Source organism: Myripristis murdjan, chromosome 6, assembly GCF_902150065.1.
Source record: "Myripristis murdjan chromosome 6, fMyrMur1.1, whole genome shotgun sequence".
Classification (NCBI taxonomy): domain Eukaryota; kingdom Metazoa; phylum Chordata; class Actinopteri; order Holocentriformes; family Holocentridae; genus Myripristis; species Myripristis murdjan.
In genome coordinates, this window is record NC_043985.1 from 19,465,139 (window position 1) to 19,485,206 (window position 20,068).

Sequence of the window (20,068 nt, forward strand, 5' to 3'; positions counted from 1 at the left end):
TGTACGGGAAAAAAAACAAAGTGCACTTAATGTCACTGAAGCGACGCGTAAACTGCTCTTATCTCAAACCGCAGACTGACACCAGCCTATCCCTTTTCTTGGTGACGTCGCTCTTCGCTCGACGTTAGCCGCATCGTGCATTGATTAACTTTGTCTGGTTCGTGAAAGTAAACAGGAAGTAGATTATATTTAACCTCCAGGCTCCAGCGGACTGCCAACTAGCAGTAGTTGTAGAAGAAAGTGTAGCATTTCTAACAATGTCACGGTTGCTATTGCCAAACAGTTTGTGTGCCAAATGTAGATATTGTACTCCGCTAACAGCGCGTGCGTCTGGTTTGTTGACACTGCGAGCCGGAGCGCGAGTCAACAACAGGGCGACAGATAAGCGGAGTGTTTTTATTCAGCAACAAAGGCGGTTTGTCGGAGGGTCAAGTTCAGCCTTTTTCAAATCTCGGTCAAAGTCCAAGCTTTGGGTCTGTGGGGTTGGTGCGGGAATAGCTTTGGCTTTAGGGCTGAAATATCACTTTGACACAGCAAGCACCTCGTGCGACGATAAAGCAACAGATGCACTGAGGAGCGCGCGATACAATGTGGCCATCAAAGTGAGCAGAGACCTGGTGCGGCGGATAAAGGTAGGCTCAGAGGTATAACCGTGTTTTCTGCTCACAATCTCCTGCCTAACCTAAATTGGCTGCTCAGCTGCGGCAGCTCAGTTTTCACAGATGTCTTCCTGTTGTCAGGATGAGGTCGGGGCCCCAGGGTTGGTGGTTGGGGTGTCTGTGGATGGCAGTCAAGTCTGGTGTGAAGGTTGGTGCCTGCCAGGTTCAAGGTGCCATGTATATCATTTTTAAACATCAATATGTTGTTGCCGAGTTACTTGTGATGCTATGGTAGGATAACCTAGAAAAAAATGAGACAGTGGTTGAGAAGTTTTGTATCTTCTCTTTCTTTCCAGTGGTGTTGTTAGTAAGGCAGGACAATATGGACACAATTAAAGAGTACCTAAACCCCAAACACACTCACTCTGTGAATCCTGATCTCTTATGGTGAAAAGTAATGTGCTTCATTCATTCATTATTTAAAGTTTTATTTAACTACTATACTGTGCAATCATTCAAGCCTGGTGGATTTTAAAACAGTTCAACTGTGCAGCATCCCTGTGTATACATGGTGTATATAGATAGACTGTTTTTACACAAGCTCAATTTCTTATTTCTGTATTTATTGTTGTAATATTTGTGTGCAATGAATACACATTTTATTTTTTTATTTTGCAAGAATTAATGCACATTTATACATAATGCAGAGTTGTTGTTTTGTTTTGTTTTTTGTTTTTTTTTTTACAAATTTCTAATGCACATATTTTTATATTTCTTATATATTTATATTTAATTTGAGCTACTGCAACTGACCTAATTTCCCCCTGGGGCTCAATAAAATATTTCTGATTCTGATGCCTCCACCTGCTCTACATCTCTACAGCCAGAAATGTACTTGTTTTTAGTTATGTATTCGCATGCACATGATGGCCACCTCATGTCCTTTTTTGGAGTGTTGGTTGTGCACATCCTCAAAAATTAACTCTACACTCCAAGTGGACACAAGATATGTGAGGTAGCAAGTACATGTCTGGCTTATGAGTGCCACCAAAGACCAGGCACCCCACTTTTCACTATTTTAGCTCAAGCTTCAGAGATTTGGGTATGGCGTTTAGTTACCCTATAATATGATATCTTTGAATACTTAAATATCGATATTGTGAGGATCAAGTAGGGTTTTCTGTTGGTATTGTTATAAGATATTTACACACAAGAGATATTTGATTAACAATCATTGCTTATTGTGCTTATGATGACCGAGCAGGATGAGGTAGCAGCTAGAAAGGTTAAGAAAGTTGTATCCCTTTACTTTAATGCAGCCTTTAAAACTCAACTCATAATTGTTTCTGTAACCCCTTTTGCTTCCTGGCATCACTATGCTTGTTTGTTTTGAAGAGTAAGAAAAGGGATAGAGGACAATAACAACAATTATTAACATAAACATAGGAGCTTTTACAATTTAACTCCATTTTCTCTGGAAGAACAACCCTCTTTCTGTTGTAATCCAGCAGATTTTCAGAGAAGCTTGATCCTGGAGCACACAATGTAAAATGTAGTACAGAGTTAGGAAGCTAGCAATGCTCAGTTCACCTGTAGTGGGCTGATTGTTTACTAATATATCAGAATTAATATGCTAATGGTAAATGTACTGCTGTTAAAATGCAATGCAGCATATTAAACATATTTTAATAAAATCAGGTTCCAATTCTGAATTTATTGTGTATTTAAATTTTAATCTAATTCAGGGCTTGGTTATGCTGATTTGGAGAATCGCGTACCATGCAGCCCCGAGACAGTGATGCGAATCGCCAGCATCAGTAAGCCCCTCACATCTGCAGCTGCTGCACGACTGTGTGAAGAGGGAAAACTGGACCTTGACGTCCCAGTCCAGAAATACGTCCCCGAGTTTCCCCAGAAACAGTTTGATGGAGAAGATGTAAGTTACTTGAAAAAAGTATAAACAGAAACGGTCATTGTTTCCTCATCTTCAGCAATCTTATGCTCTCCTTCCTTTTTTGTGGCTTTTTTTCCCATGTTTATAACTTACTCTGTTCCTGTTTTTCAGGTTATGATAACTACCCGTATGGTTCTGTCTCACCTAAGTGGTATACGGCATTATGAGAAAGACGCAAAGAAAGTGAGGGAGGACAGGGAGAAATCCAAGCAACCTTTGAGGCCACCAGTCAAAGAGGAAAAGAGCTTAACTGAAAATAAAGATAAACTCATAACAGAAAACAGCACCAAAGACAAAGAGGCCAATCAGGCTCAGAAGAAAAAAGAGTTTGAACACGAGGAGTACTACCTGAAAGACAACTTTGACAGTGTCATTCATGCCCTGGACCTATTCAAGGACGACCCGCTCATTTTCAAACCTGGTACAGTGCACACGTGTTTACTAAACTGATGAAATTAATGTCAGAATTTTGTCATAGTGTTGTATTAAATGAAGTCCATTTATTGCCATATACAGGTACCACTTTCCTATACTCCACGCATGCCTTCACCCTCCTCAGTGCCGTTATGGAACGAGCTTCCGGTCAGCGCTTCCTGGATCACATGATGAGCATGTTCCGTGAGCTGGGAATGCGCAACACTGTGCCAGACGAGAACGATCCTATAATCTACCACCGCTCAAGGTACAGTAGGCTGTGACTAAGGTCCAGTCAGGCTCAAACCTGTGTGTCAGGCTAAAATGTTTGGGTTAGGAAGATGCATCAGCTACATCACAAATAACTGTCCTTTTACTTTAGAGTTAAACTGTGTAGAAACGTGCTGCTATTATTATCATTTGATTGTTCATCATAAACAATCAAATGATTGAAAGAACAGTTCACTTAAATTACAAAGAAAGATGCTTTCCCACTTACCCTAGTGCAGTCTATCTATCCATATAGTTTCTGTGTGATTTGGCGAGGGGTACCAGTCTTCCCTGTCTCCCAGCACACCACAGTGCAGTTTTGTGGATCTCAAACTGTGACATTTTACATCTGAAAAGCTATGGAACCAAAACACACTATGGCTCCAAAACAATGGCACTCATACCCAGCATAATCTACAGCCCTCTGGGGTGAAGAGTTTAATTGGAAATAATTCCTGCTCAAAAACACTGGCTCACTGTGTCCTTCTGCCTCTCTAGAAAATAGTTTGCAGTGAAACAGTTCACGCCTGAACTCTGTGGATTATGCCAGGTATGTGTGTCAGTTTTTGGAAAGTGCTGCTGTGAAGAGTTTCACTGCTAAATTGTTGACAGTTTGAGCTCCACAAAATAACATCAGATTGGGGATAGTGGCAGACTGGAAAAATCACCAGATCACACTGACACTATCTATATGGATATACTGCACTAGTAATTAGTCGGAAACTATCTTTGTGTATTGGTTAAACTGTTCCTTTAAGTGTACATGACACAAATATGTGATGGAGTGAGTTCATATTTTCAGATTGTGCTCCTCCACAGATTTTACCATGTTAACAAGAAAGGACGGGTTGTGAACTGCCCATATGTAGACAACTCCTACAAATGGGCTGGAGGTGGCTTTCTGTCCACTGTGGGAGACCTGCTGCTGTTCGGTAATGCCCTGCTCTATAGCTACCAGATGGCCCACGTGAAGGACACCAGAGGTTTGCTGCCTGGCTTCCTCAAACCCAAAACTGCCCTGGACATGTGGGCCCCAGTGGAGAGGACAGAGGCCAGCTGGGATAAGGATGGACTTTATGCCCAAGGCTGGCTGGTAGTGGAGAAGCTGCAGAAGTATGGCCAGTGCAGGATTCGCAGGCACTACGTCTCCCACACAGGAGGTGCTGTGGGGGCTAGCAGTGTCCTCCTGGTGTTACCCAGCCAGGAGACAGTTGAGCGCCAAGGACAAAGCCCAGTCCTCCCACAGGGTGTAGTGGTCACCATCATCACTAACATGCAGTCTGTGGGACTGAACAGCACGGCGTTGAAAATCGCCCATGAGTTTGACAAGGCCAGAGGTTTATGAGAGTAAGTTGTTTATGGAAATGTGTAGGTTTACACTGCGGTGCTAAATAATGCAACCACTAATGTATTTTGATACTAGTTTTACATGTGTTTGAACAAAGTGTTTAGAAAGATAATAAATCTTGAAACATGGAAATTTACATTCTATTAGTTTTGCATTCAGATAAGCACAAATTACTCTCCAGCCCGATACTTGGCTTAACCATCAGAAAAGTCTTACCACCACTAGGTGGAAGCAATACACTATTTCTAATTCTAAAAGAAGCCAGTGGACCTATGAGATCCATTTGTATACATCCAGAAATACAGATGTGCATGTAGCTCTCCCTTAAATGGTAACAAAACAACCTGGTATGTTTAATGTGTGCATTTATAATTTGAGAAAAATGAAACTTTTGTTGTCCTACACTAAAGTATCTAGTGCTAATTAAAACATTGTGTTGTGGCACCTCTGATTCCACATCCATGAATGGCCAGTTAATGATCTCTACTCACAACAACATATTAGATATCTGTTGTAGGCTCCAAATATAACTTATGTACAAAAGCCAAAGATTTTTATATTTAGACCAGAAACCATCTTGACTTAAAGTCTTTGAATCTCACTCAAAAAGGAAATAATTCTGATTTTGATGCTCAGAAAGTGCATAATAATCATAGTGCATAATAATTTGAAGGAGTGCTAAAATGTCAGTTATCCAAATTCAGTTATTAAGAATTTAAGTGGGCAGACAAATGAAAGACAAATGAAACTTTGGAAAGTCCCATGAATTTTAATTCCCCTCCTGAGTTGACTGAATTGAAGCTGATTTAATGTCCTCAGTCTTGATTATAAAACCACTGGGGTTTCCTGTGCCCCTATTTTTAGATGTAAGGGGACAGGTGATTGGCCTTGGATAAACTAATTAGAAAATCTGTCACTTGGGTGTGTATGTGTGCATGGTTTCCACCCATAATCACAATGAAATCACTCAGTAAGGATAATTGCATATATTTACATGTAATTAAATAATCACAAAATATTTATAAATTACAGTAGGCTTACATTCATTCAGTGACGCATAGCATTTCAGTATTGAGCAACACGAGTTAAAAATAGCATCTCAAAGTTAACCTTTTTTACATAGCCCAACTATGCTTTGTAAACGCATTGCAGGCTACAATGCATATAGGTTGAAATGTGACTGTCCTTATGTAACAACAGTGCTAAATTCATAGCCATGTTAAAAAGACTGTGTTACATACTGTTCATTTCCCACTCACCCCCTTTTTTCATACCCTGTGTGTGTGTGTGTGTGTGTGTGTGTGTGTGGTAACAAAAAAAAAAAAACACCTTACTGAAGCAAATCGAATCCAGAAATCATATGACTGTTAGTTATGCATGAATCGGGGTTGCAATAATAATCCAGACAGAGTTTCACCAGCCAGTAAAGGTCAGCGCAGGGTAGTAGAACATTTTCCTCCTTCTACTTGGTCTTTCATAGCAATCAAATCCCAAGCAGCATCCAGTCCAACAGAGCAACTTACACACTCACGTCTGGAAACTATTTCATCATCCCATCCAGTGTAGTACCAAAACAGATCATACATGTAAGATGAGAGAGGGCTCATACTCTTGGTTTTATTTTCCAGTACTGCTGCTGACTGCTCTCTTGATTCTGTTGTGATTTGGATCTCAGCACCCTATATGAGGACATAAGTAAATTTCCTTAGCTTTGCCAGAATGCATTTTTGGCGAGAGCACAATAATACCACGACTGTATAATACAGCTTATGTAGACAGCCAATACCTCCACATCCTAATGCTATTTTTAGATGCTTTGAGAATATGAACCATCCCTAAATCCATCAGTTACTTACTTGCATGTATAGTAGATAACAACAACCCCCACCACTAAGATGAGGAGGACAATGATGACCACGGCAGCAATTAACCCGGCCTGCCCTGCGTTACTGGAAATGCTGAGGAGCTGGAACTGCTCACATCTGCTGCCCTTGTAATTGTCCCCACACCTGAAGTCAGATATGAAGTACAGCAGTGTAAGAAAACTGTCAGCATGGAAGAATGGAAGAAGTTTGGTCAACACAATCTTATGCCATGTCATGGAAACTGTATACTCCACATTGTGGTAGAAGACACCCAGGCACACATTCGTACATCTTTAAATGCAAATTTTAATTTTGAGTCACTTACACACAGGAGAGTACGTCCATAGAGGGTATTTTATAGCATGTCCCTCCATTCATGCAGTATGTGGCCTCCTCTTCACCACAAAGGTTACCATGTTCTGTAGAAATAATGGCAACATTTCAGAAAACGTTCTTCTATTTCTTCTTGATATCAAGAATATTACTGGAAACTGGTTACAGTGGAGAAATACCTTCCTCAAATGAAATTACATGCAGCAACAACTTATTACTTGGTGTTAGTTGTTACCAGTGACAATAAGGACTTGTTAACAGCACTGTATATTATCATTACAAAGCGTAAAATACCTCTTAAAATAAGGTTTGTTTTACCTGCCATCATTTGCGATGTTTCTCTTCCTTGCTGTTTCCTAAAAATATGAAACATTAAGTGTCACAGAAAGGAGTGATCGCCACCTTCACCCCCAAGAACCTGTCACAACTTGAAATAACCGGATGCCAACTATGAAAACTGCCTACACATCACACCCATTTCTTACCACACAGGTACTGTGAAGCGACGTGAGCTCTGACATACAGTAAGATCTCGTCACCTTGCACATAATAAACCAAAACTGTTTTCAATCTCCCCTTACCAGCTCAAGAAATCCCAGCTCCTGGTAGGTTAGTGCAGGTTCCCAAGGTGAGTCATAGTGAAGGCTCAAAATAACTCTGAACTGCTTTTTATTAGGCCTCTGAAGACGCTGCCATGTGGGCGGGTTCCTCTGGCTAAAAAATGTTGTGATTGCAGTTTGTCCACATTGTAAATGGCATGCTAAATGTCAGGATTCTACCTCCTCATTCAAAGTCACATCATAGTGTTGTAAGAAACGGTGTAATTGAATAAGTGTGAGAAATATGGGTAACATAGCCATCTCAGTATGACACGGCGCACGGTGTGACTGATCATCTCTGTAAGAGAATATCACAGGATGCCTGCGTTTTGACCTTGATTAGACTGTCGTTCTCGTTCTTCACTAGGTGTCTGTGCAGTTGCATCACTGGACAATGTGGGTGGGAGAGGAAATCACCTGTTGTTTGTGTGACTTCAGCGTGTCTGGGTTTGGTAATAAGCAGTGGAATGAGTGGCATGCAAAGGAGGCGAAAACGCGCAGGTATGAATGGCATCGTGGGAACTTTTTGCAGTCTAATAACAGACCACACCACTTGCTATTATTTTTCTGTTCAAAACCGTTAGTTGACTCATCAACAGGCCCATTTCATTCTTAGTAAAATCAAGGCTACTCCCAGATTGCCATATGCAAGCACGCTGCATTGGTGTGTATGCTACTGTATTTTGAGGAGATTCACTTTCTGTAGGCTTTTACCTTTGGCCTTAATGTACAAGTTAACTGCCCTCCGCACAAAGTTTGACCTGCTTGGAAATTTTTATTTGGCTAAAATCAATGTCAGCATATTGAAATAGCTCATGCTGAGGCCAGCAGTTTTGGAGTTATAGTTACATTTGAGAAAGGCCACGCGAATGTATGAGAACTAGGTAATCCTATGATAAATTTTAGAAGGATACTGCTCAAATATCAGCAAACATGCAAGTATCTAGAGACCACAGATCACAATATTATAGTGACACCTGCCAGTGATGGTAAACCAATCCTATTGAATACGATAAATCCCTATAAAGTGTGCCACAGACGTACTGTAAGTCACTGAATATTGTGATTTTTCGCTCGGGTGCGTTGTTATCGCGAGGAACTCTGAAGCTCAAGAGGTGAAGTGAAGCGAGAGTATTTTTCTACGTCGACGCTTCCAGGGTGGCATAGAGAGAGGGACGTCTGCGGGGCTCTCATGGCTTACAACAGCAAAACAGAGCATATCTAGGTGTCTTGTTTTGTCTATGTTTTTTTAATGTAACCCCGACGCCGTGCTTTACGAGGACTCGGCTCGCCGCACGTCTGTAGGTAATGGAATCCCGTTTTCAGCGCCTGGACAGCTCCTGGTCGTGAACCTCTTATTATTGGGCACATGGAGTCCCTGGTGTGATTGTGGGGGAAGCCCTGTGAGCATTATGCCTCTTTTCAAAGATGTCGTTATCTTCCTGATTCAGTGACAGGCAGAGCATCTTGCTGAAGGATGGTGCTTTCAGTCCGGAGTAGGTGTTTTCGTTGTGCGCTGTATTCCAAGATGCAATACGGGTGCTTGGCCAATACAGATTTAAGGAGAATCGCAGCCTACACACAGCAAGAGCTGAGCTTCCCTCACACTGATCATCATCATCATCGGCGAGGGAGATATTAACCATCATCACTGCGAGGGCAAAGGAGTCACGACCATACTTTACACAATGTAGAGCAAACGAAAATGGTAAGTGTGCCTTTCCCGAGTTTAAAGATGCTCCATTTCACACATTCCGTTCATGTGTTTTTGGCTTTGAATTCCCAGCTCAGATCTGCCTCTAAATAAATGTCATCCTGGTGGTCAGGTCTTCATTTTTTTCATGCCAATGCTCAAAGTAAACTATTGTTTTTGCATCGATTTAAGCCTGAGCCAGAACGAGAGACTACCAAAGCTGTGTGGCCTCTAAGATGACTGGATTTAACTCTACCATAAGTGCTTATGTGTGGTCAAAACTGATTGCTAATGCACCTTCATTGGACTAACTGCATAATATTGGACCTAAATATCATACCAGCGTATGTCCTGAAATGAATTGGGTATAGTAATAATGCTGCCTATGTGGACTACCACCTCTATTGACAAAGCAATTACTGTAGACTATTAGCCTACTTAGTAATAAGTGGCAACTCAAGATGCTGATTTTGAAATCTGGTCCCTCTCATAATTGTGTTTCCCCAAATCCAGAGATCATTTGGCTTGCAGGATCTTCTGAGAGAATCACACCTACCTATAGACACAACGTGCCTTTCTGGTCACCTCTACAGTGATTGCTTACACAATGTACAGAACCTGCTTTGATCAGTATTTTGGCAATGTGCTTGCCTTGCTGTCTCTCTGTGCATGGTATGGTATTTCTATATATGGTATTTCTTTACATCTCGCACAATATTGTGGCTATGTAGCTGACCTATACTGCCAGAGCAATTATTTCTTTCCTGGTTTTGGACTAAAAAGCCCATATTTTGGGGGTATACTGCAGTGATTCAAAATCAGTCCCAGCCCTTGAATGACCTGGATTGATTTACCTTGAGTAGCATTTAATCTGCTGTGTTATACTACATTACTCTGCCGTGGTCTGCTGTGGCTGTGAATGCTGACTCCTCACCTCTCCATGTCTGAAGGTTTTCCCTATGTCTTTCTTTGTCATATACTACCCTAAATCCATGAAATACTGTATAAATCAACCTGGCCATGCCATGCTATGTGATAACTGAAGGTTGGCGTATGTACATGATGCTTAGTAGTTGCAGTTTGAATTCAACTCTTGCGGGCAACTCTGTGTAATTTCTAAGTGCCACTTGCACATGCACATATTTAGTTCTTTGTATAAAGAATGGGACATTGCATAATGGTTAGTATTTCCCTTAAAAGCAGTGGCTATGTGTTTCTGATTTTCCTGTCTGGTCATGTCATGTCTGTTCCTGCAAAGCAGCTGGAGTGGGCTTTCACTGAATGGACTTGAACATCAATGGCTCTCTATCCTGTGGCACAAAGAGCTAGCATCCTGCTGTACTTGCTATGCAAGAGGTGTGATGTTCCTCAGCCCCTGATTCACAGAGCGGAACGTATATTGGAGGAGATTTTAAATCCATTGCAGTTTAGTGTTTACTGGCAGAATAGATGAGCATAGCAGAGCTTTAACTCAAGTTAAGACAGGACATTATCAGACAAAGTATTCACATAGACGCCGATGCCATACTGTAGATTGTACATATAACTGTGCTTTACTACTCAAACAGGCATACACAATACTTCATTATTTGCTGCTTTTTCCTCTTGTAGTTACATTGTTCTTTTTTTAGTCTCCCTAGGTGTGGTAGGAGCCAGGTCTCTGCAGTGGTGAGATTACAATTCACAATTGGGGTCATTTGGTGTGGACGTCTATTCACAGCAACAAGACAGCGACATGAGCAACCCCCAGTAAGTACAACACTAGGCAGAATCTTGTTTGATACCATGTCTGAGAGAGTGTGAAATCTTAAATATCCATTTATGAGCACACAGTCTTTTGCAATGGGCGACTCAGTGTGGGAGGATGATTGTAAGAATGGCACCTGCATACCCCCATGCCCCTCCTGTGAATTACTTTGAACTGAGATCAGTGGGAAAGCTGGGCTGGCCTCATCCAGCCTCTGTAAGCGAGCGCCTGGCCATCTCCAGTCTCTGCTGGCATCTCTTAGCATTCAGGAGGGATGTTGACTTGTCATCTTCTCTTATTAATAATTACTCTCTGTGTGGTCCCCCAGACAGGCCCTGCATCCTGATGACAGCCAGGGTTGGGGCTAAGAGAAGGGAAAGGGAGGGAGCAGGGGAATGGAGTGGAGTAGCGTGGAGTGGAGTGGAGTGGAGTGGAGTGAGGGGTGAATGCAAAATGGGTTCAATCAGCTGCATCTTCCACTTAAAGGCACAGCATGCTGCTTCCAACAGAGATCTCTATCTGGGCCTCAGACCAGAGGGCTCAGATGGTAGATTAATACATTTGATGGTCAATCTGATCCAAGGCCCTTTGGAAAGGAAATGTTGGGGGCAAAACGTCTGTAACCAGATAACATACATTATGTGTTGTCTGGTTGCAGTGGTACAAAGGCATGAATTAATGCTGCTGAAAGCCAGTTACTCCCCGGTGAAGTGACAGATGGGAAACTCTCATGCAGAGAGAGGTCTTTGGAGCTATTTTCACCCCTGCTCTCTTAGACTGGATGTTACTGTAAATCCTGTTTGTCTCTCTGTAGTGATGTAGCATATCTCTGCTCTGGAAACAGTGAGAGGCGGGACGGGAGAAATATATGATGCTCATAAATACAACACAGGTCAATGGGAGTTTTCTTATATATTTACTTAAGAATTCAATCTTTTCTAAGATAGATTTTTTTTTTGTGCCTGCATTTAATGTCATGGTTTACCATTAATTTATGCAAACCACAGAGAAAATTGGCAAAATGGACAAAAATAAAACTTGCCAACATAATTTTTCACACAAATTTATTTTGAATTAGTCTGTTTGTGGACCCTTAATGTGGATGGACTATACCAATATGCTGATAATTACGTTTACCACAGTAGTGGCTGGTGTATGCCTTTATAAGTGGCAAGGCAGTGCTCTTTCTTTAGGCCTTGTATGGAGCTGTTTGTACATTTCGTTCCATTCAGCACACAAAGAGAGTACACCACACACCCTGAGGAGCCCAGTGGCTTTGAAACAGGTCAGCTAACATTTATTGTAACTAACTTCGGTGTCATGTGATCCGGCACCACGTTGCTGTATTGTTATTTTTTCTCGGCATAATGAAGCCTCTCTCCAGTCATCAGAATAAGATCAGCTGCTGGTTAGTGGGGTCACCGCTTGAGCAACCATGGTCCATGTTTATCTTAAAAATGCTATGAAATTTATTTGTTGGGTTTCATATTGTTAATGCATCTATTCATTTATGATTATGTTAGGTGTTCTGAAGAACTCCATAGGGACAACCTTTATATTTATGGTATACTCAGAAAAAATAATAAGGTTTTCACAATGTTTTGGTTGTTCACTTTGCTCGAATTAACATTTTCTCTGGTGATGGCCTCTAAATGTCATACACCACATTTACAGTATACATTTTAACCTATAGTTGATCAGTTAGTCTATTAGTTATTAGAATTTTTATTATTAATGTACACTGGATGAAGGGAGTTGCATTAGTTTGTTTGTTTTGTTTAGAATAATTTTGAGACTACTTTTGTTGCAACAACTTTCTTTTTACCCAAAAGTCTTTTTCCAAGTGTAAGTTATTTTGTCTTTCTTGGAGATAATCACAAATAACATTGTCTATAATGGTGCTGTGTGCCCATTCTCAGCATCATGATGGCTTGTTGCTTGATGTCTGTGCCTGGCAGCTGGTTTTTGAGATCAAGCAGCTGCTGCTGGGATGTCTGCTGAGCAAGTCTCTGTTTTCCAGGCATCGTCTTCTCTGCCTGCTAATTGAGGTGTCCATGTTGTGGATGTGAGACGGTGGATTCAAAGCTGAATTATTTCCTGTTATCAGTAAAGAGAAGACTCCCGAGATCAAATGCCTTCACTCTTCATTGATGCAATGGGATTGTCAACAGCAGTATTTTCCCCCTAGACTGAAAGAGTGGACGTTACCAAAAAGATCTGATCTTACAGATGTATCACTGTGTCAAGGGCCTAAGTCAAGGATGCTGTCAAGAGATGGTTGGTTGGTGTCCACAGAAGTGATTTGGCTTCTTGGTCCTGTCTTTCCTCATGATATCAGGGCAATTATTTGCTGTCCATTGTGGAATAGCCAAGTGTCTGCATGCAGGCTTATTGGGTGAGACAGTGTGCTAGGGTTGTAGACAGCTGGCCAGAAATGTCGTGGCAGTGAGCACTCAGAATGACAACGATACCAATGCCCTCTACACAACATCAGCGCATGCTGAGACAGCACTTTGACATCCTATGAAGTGACAGAAGTAGATTATTTTTTCTCAGAATCGACGCACATGAAAATATGAAGTGACAGTCACAGAAGGACTTCTTATCTCTGATATTTATAGGTTTTTTCTAATTTGCTATGTAGAAAAATAGCCACATTTAGAGTATATGATCATTGCTTTTGTCCTCTATTAGACTTGCCCAACAGTGCCATGCTTATAACATTATATCTATGTGTAATTTTACAATATTAACATATTACCAAGCACATACCCCTCTTTTTAAGCACATACTTGTTTCACAGTTATTAATGGGAGGGGATTTGAACCACACACCTTCCAGCCAAAACCATTCCTCTCTACCCTTAAAGCAGTTGTTGCCCAATAATATACAGGGACATTTTTTGAATGCTGGGTACAGATCTCAAGTGGGCATACTCAGTTTCAGACTCAGGTTTGACTTTAATAACGTATGAATTTTTAAAGATTTTTTTCATTTTCCCATTTTTCCCTTGCTGTTACCCAAAACAGTATGTTTGGAATGCAGCCATGTAATATTTATAAACATAGCCCAACAATTTAAACCAGATTAAACTCACTCTGAAGTTGGACTCAACAGTTTTGTCTTTATTTAACTTGAACTTTATCAGATGTCAGCTGGCGCTTTACTCATATTCGATTAATGTGGCCTTAACTACAGTCCAAGTTGGGTGCAATGCATCCTGAGGTAATTTATCCCACAATGTGAACCTCCTTTATGTGCATGGGATTTAGTATTCACAGTAAAAAAGATATAATTTAGTTTTACATTCTGTTGAGTTCAGCAGTACTGGACACCGGTGGTATTTGCGTTGCTCTCCTACATCAGGCTGAAGAAAACTCAGGGTACCATACCATGGATTACAAATGAGATTCATTTATACTAAAGATCTATGCCAAGAAGATGTCCCTATCGAAAATGTCCAAGTGGAAATAGGTTTTTTGTGAATGCTCAAGAAATATGGTTCCGTGGCATCTCTCTGTAGGGAAGGAATTATTTAGCAGTACCTTGCTATAAAAGCGTGAAGTATCTTTCAGCCCCAGAGAAATGACAGCATCAAGAATATTGATAATGAAATCATCTAATCCCGATCTCCACATTTCTTAACTCTGTATTTAAGGAAAAATAATTACGCCTTTTTTTTTTTTGTGGCCAACAGCATTAAATTGCCCAGCCAATGAGATGGAGCCGAAAGCCTCTTTTATATTTATATATATCTATTGATTGCTGCACGGTGATTTATAGCAATGCAATGTAAAAACAGTGGGGGTAGAGCCATGGGTCGCTCTTACTCTGAAGGTGCCAATCCCTGCGCAGTGATTACACACCAGAAGGAAATAGACCTCCTTGTTAAAGCTTGTTAAACTACTGTCTAAAACATAATGATTGAGAAGAATTGTATTTGCACAAATACTACAAGGAAGAAAAAAATAAAATAGGTTGATTATAATTCTTGAACAGATGGAAGTCAATATTCTGCTTGCTGGTGAAACCTGTGCTCTTTGTGCAGTAACAATGAAACTACTTTAATAACTTTTTGAGTTAGCTGAGCTATAAGCAGTTCCATTTAACTGCTTTTGTGAGGCTGTATAGAATTCCTGTATGCACACGGTCTTACAGATCTTGGTCTAGCACTGAGTGTGTTAAACCAACATCAACAGTGACATTACTTAACAGAGAAGCAGGGTTTTTTCCCTCTCTGGACTTCATGGTAAGCTGTACTTCTTAATGCACCCTCTGTATGGGTGCTAGATTATTTCCCCCAGCCACGCGTGCTCTATGTTAACCTTTTTGCTTCCTCACGGCGTTTGCTAATATTGCATGCCTCTGAAAAGATCCCAGCCTTTAGCGTCCTACTGACTGTCCTTGCCTGCACCATTGAAGGGAGTAGCGTGTTCAGATGTGAAGCCTCCACTCCTTCCCCAGGATGGCAACCAGCCACTCAACTGGACTTTGCACATAATGGCTCCTGGCTTGCTCTGTGATTGTCTGGAAATGTGATTTTGATGCACTGAACAGTTTGTGTCTGTCATGACTGATTAGTGTCCTTGTTGTGATGGGTCAGAGGTACCAAAGTACACAGATACCACTGAAACAGACGGGTGTGCTTTGCTGTGAGCATGTTAATCATGGCGCATTCGACTCTCATGCTAAACAACATATCAGCAAAGGGAGAATGTGCCATGTATTGTATGCAGTGGATGGCACATGAGAATGATGAGGGTCATTTTGATTTGCACAGTGACAGCATATAGTGCCATGTTAGACAGTGTATTTGGAGTTATTCTTGGTCACCTATGAGAATAAGAAAATAACCTTTGAAGGGAGTACGTTAAATAGCAATTACTCAAAAAGTAAGTCAGGGAAGAGAAAGACCTATTTTCCTCTCCGGGTCTGACTACATTAACATTTAACAGGAAGGAGTGTCTGCTCAGTGATCTTCTACTAACTGTTTCCTCCCACCCTGTTTCACCTCCAGCATGGAGGCCTTAGAATTCACCAACCCAATGGCTTTTGTTCCCTCTGTCTTGTAATCAATGCCTTCCTCCACTGTTAAGCATTGAAATTATTGATGTCCTCACATTGGCTGCACTGGGACGGGTGCCAAGCCGTGTGAGACTCATACTCCTGCTTGACTCCTTCTCCTTGTCTGCTATTGGCTGAGCCTGTAGCATCACAGCCCTCCCTGCACATCCTGGCTTTAGAACCTCATTGGACATTGAAATGACATTTTGTCTGGTTCTGCCAAATATAGCCAGGAGAAACCCTGCTTTTAAACTTGATAAATCAAAATCAGACACCCCAAAATAAATACAATGAAAAAGCTCTTCTGTGCCTTCCAGTATCATACCAAACTTTATGCCATTTGAAAAATCTTGTGTTGCTAAGGCGAAACCCGTCACCTGCTCATCCGGTGCTCTGACTCTAATGCTGACTCTAATGCCTGTTGTGGTGTGTGTTGCACAGGGCCCCTCCCCAAGCTGGAGCCTCAGAGCTGGAGGTAATCTCCCAACAGGTGGAGGAGGACAACCAGTGTGTAGCCCCTGTCCAGCTGGTCAGCTTCGCCTACAGAGATTTGCCTCTGGCTGCCCTGGACATCTCCTTAGCTGGATCGCAGCTCATCTCTAACCCGGACGAAGAAGACAACAGAGAAGGGTATGCCCCATGTAGTTGCTTCACCACATTCCTTCACCTTCACCATTGTAGATTTGGTGAGGTTATGAACAGCTAAAGCCTTTATCCGTTGAAAAAATCTCTAGAGATTAAATCTTTCTCACAGGATACAGGAGATAATACACACCTGTGACTGCCATGACTTTCTCAAGACCACATCACGAGTGTGAGGCACTCATGTAGAAGAAAACAGTGTTGAATATGACCCTGTGCTGAAGGAATGTGATTAAGTATTATGTGACTGAAGTGAAAATATAGACTTCAATTTTCATCATTTGAGGTATATCAAAGATCATGCCAAACAAATGAATAGCATGATAATCAAAGAAATCTGTCTACGAGTCTGTGCACTAAAAAGCACAAAGTATAATTGCTCATTGATTGATATTCATAATGCCTGCCATCAAATTTAACAAGATATTAGAGAACTGGTGTTTGAAACATTGTCTCTGCTTGTTGTGTGGAAGGGCTGTATCCATAATTAGACAGAATTGCAATTACTACAGTCTATAATTCACCCTGGCAGGGAGAGGCTCTGCCTTCACTCTGTCTATTGCTGGTTATTGCACATGATAATTACACCTGGCATACTGAATCACCTCTCATTTTATAATAGAGCTGAGAGTCCAAGATATTTGGCAATGAATTTATTAGTGTCACCCTGGTAAATGGACAATACCTTAACTGACATGTTCATTTCAGCTCAATGACACAGCAGATTCTCTCCACTCAAGACAGGCTTTCTTTTCATCCGGTGGATTTTTTGGCAGAAAACAAAGAGTGTCGTTAGCACCATATTTTCCCTGAAATGTCAGAGCCCTGTGGCAGTGTTGTTTCTGTCCATAGGGTCTGCTTGTCCTGGGTGTGCACGTTGTTTTCTTATCATCATATCACCAGGCTGCAGGGCCAGTACTCTCAGGACAGGACACACCCCTCCCAGAGCACCCTTGTAGCAAGTGTCCATGGCTCTCCGCACAGGAAGCGTGACTCACAAGCCTTTGGCATGCTGCGATGTTGGCATCCATGCAGAGAAAGTCAACAAACAGCATAAGCTTAATTAGAGCATCCAGCATTTCACCGTCCAAGCCCTGGTGTGTCAGCTGACCACGCCCGGACGGACCTTGCCTAGTCTGGCCTGGTCCGGGCCTTTGGCTCTGTGGGACGGAGGGCAGGGACAGATGGGTCCTGTCCCAAACACCCACTCTCCCACCCTTCCTCATGAGCTCTCTCTCGCTCCCTCTTGTTCACAAAAAACCCACAATGCACACAAAAATACATATACCAGTGGCGCAGGAGACGGAGGGAGCTGGCAGCCCCGTGCACTCAGCGTCACTGTGGGCACTCGTATGACGATGGGGCCATATGACACCTTGGTCCCCTGGGAAGTGACACAGTGGAGTGGAAAAGTCATGCAGCGCCAACATGGGTCTCAGAGGGATTTATGAAGTCAGATGCCACAATGTGAATAGATCTTTCTTTATTTAAAGTAAAGCAGACATTTCTTGATCAGAGTAATACCTTTTTTTTTTTTTTTTTCAAAGTCCAGAAAGTCAAAAACTAGTCAGCCTTGTGAAGACAGACAGCAGTGCTTCTGAAGCAGAAGCTGGAGTTACAATGTGTTCAACAAGCTTTTTAGATTGGAATTTCTGATTTTCAAGCCACAGGCATTCCAAGACATACTTGTCACCTCGGTTTCACTATAGTTTCATAGAGACATCTGCTCTTTGGAAGTGTTCAAGGAAAAAGGCACTAAACCAACTTGTCACAGGTTTTGGCTGCCTCTGTGACTCATGTGTGTAGCATCAAAGGAATGCCATAAAGGGAAGATGTGGTGTGTGCTAAGAATTTTTAAATGAAGCTCATCAGAGGCCGTAATGACAAGAGTAATTTACTGATTGCTTTGCATTCTTTGCATGCACAAAGAAGACTCATCTAAATATTTGGGCTAATGTTACTATCTGTACAATCTAGATTATTATATACAAAGATTATATCTCTCCTGATACTGCTGTTCTTCCGTGTTTAGATTCACATGATCAACAAGACAGTTTTTTTTCTGAAGTCACTGTGACTTGACATTCCTGAGAAATGTTTTTGTTTTTGTTTTTTCACTTCACTTCTTGTCCTTCTCCGGATGCAAATACAACTGCAGGTAACTGGTCCATGAACAAGTGCCAGCCTGTTGTAATTTGCATTTTATTCTGTTTTTATTTGATCATTAAATTCATTGTTATTGGGTTTGGAAAGTTTGCAATGAGCTTTAGTTATGACTTTGGCTACTGATATAGACAGTGTGAGGAAAAGCAATAAGGTCAAGGCTACAGCTCTATAGCAATGTTTATATAGTTAATAGTTAGAGGTGGGATAAGATAAGGCCCATCACCAGTGAACTGAGCATAAGGCTTTGATGATGAGGGCCTGGTTTTGTTTTGCTCCATATGGTAGTAAAAACAGCACAAGAATACACACTAGAGATGTGCATTCAGTCCTGCATGGCAGCTTCACATGGCTCTTTATCAGCAAACGTGGGCGATTACGTAGGAGGTGGATGTTCTTGTGGACTACAAGGGGCACACGCAGTACTCGCAGATCCTGTACAGTGGTGAGCTGGATGGAATTATTAATAGATTTTGGCTGCACCATCTTCTCCATAACTTGCTGGAAAGTCCAGACAAAGGTGGTGTGATATCAGAGCCTCCTTCAAAATCAGAAGCAGAATCAGAAATACTGGGGAAATTGGGTGTTTGGTCCCTTTAGTACATCCCTGCATGTCCCTCACCCCATTTGTCCCTTTGGTATATATTTTTAGCTTTTGACATTACGCTTTATTTGCAGCCTCCCGTCAAGCGTCTCATTAAGAAATATTTAAAGCCACACTTCTGTACATAATGAAGGCCTTTCGATCTTGGGTATTGCATGTGTAGGGCCAATTAATATATAGACTACTTGTCTTTACGGCGATGCAGCAGTGAGGTGTTGTGTCAAGATTGTTTTCTTCCTTAATTTTGACCTTTCGCAGTAGCGTGACCTCCAGACTCAGTGGAGCCCAGGCTCATGGAGAAGGCTCCCTGTCTCCACGGCCCACGCTCGGCCTGGGCTATCATCCCCAGATCAGCCTGCCGCCTGCAGCAGTGGCCGCAGCAGCATATGCCACTGATCTCTAAGGCCATAGTGTGAGGTGAGAGTCATTGCAGCAATGACAGATGGTTCATATGGGTCAACCTGCCGCTTTGACTGGAGGAGAGAGAGGAGAAGGAAAGGGATAAAGAGAAGGATGGAGGGAGGAATGAAGCAAGCAACCCTCCTCCACACTTTCATTCACAGATTAGGCCGCAGATTAGAAGGAAATGGCTCCATTTGATGAATGTTGTGTGTGTCCATGTCGGACAGTAGTGTGGGATTAACCGCGTGTAGTGCTGTGCAGTGACAGGGGCTAGCTAATACAGCGTTATGCTGAAAAGTTGGGTATTAGATAAGCTTACGTGTGGCCAGGCCGGCCTAGATTGATTACTTTACTAGTACTCAGAGTTCACC

The 20,068-nt window shown here is 41.8% G+C and overlaps 2 protein-coding genes across 3 annotated transcripts in view; both read left to right on the top strand.

The window, feature by feature from the left end:
* Positions 1-20,068, top strand: part of lactb (lactamase, beta) — a 22,237-nt gene continuing 2,169 nt past the window's right edge. Inside the window, exons 1-6 of one of the 2 annotated variants that reach the window (XM_030053346.1) lie at positions 1-644; positions 741-807; positions 2,345-2,535; positions 2,665-2,974; positions 3,070-3,235; positions 4,057-5,890. In XM_030053346.1, the coding sequence (XP_029909206.1) occupies positions 258-644; positions 741-807; positions 2,345-2,535; positions 2,665-2,974; positions 3,070-3,235; positions 4,057-4,582 (1,647 nt within the window). In that variant the 5' untranslated portion in view covers positions 1-257 and the 3' untranslated portion in view covers positions 4,583-5,890. The remainder of the gene's footprint in view (positions 645-740; positions 808-2,344; positions 2,536-2,664; positions 2,975-3,069; positions 3,236-4,056; positions 5,891-20,068) is intronic. The other variant, XM_030053347.1, reaches the window with a different exon arrangement.
* Positions 8,764-20,068, top strand: part of tmem266 (transmembrane protein 266) — a 26,232-nt gene continuing 14,927 nt past the window's right edge. Inside the window, exons 1-3 of the mRNA XM_030053349.1 lie at positions 8,764-9,090; positions 10,707-10,824; positions 16,328-16,516. Coding sequence (XP_029909209.1) covers positions 10,811-10,824; positions 16,328-16,516 — 203 coding nt within the window. The 5' untranslated portion in view covers positions 8,764-9,090; positions 10,707-10,810. The remainder of the gene's footprint in view (positions 9,091-10,706; positions 10,825-16,327; positions 16,517-20,068) is intronic.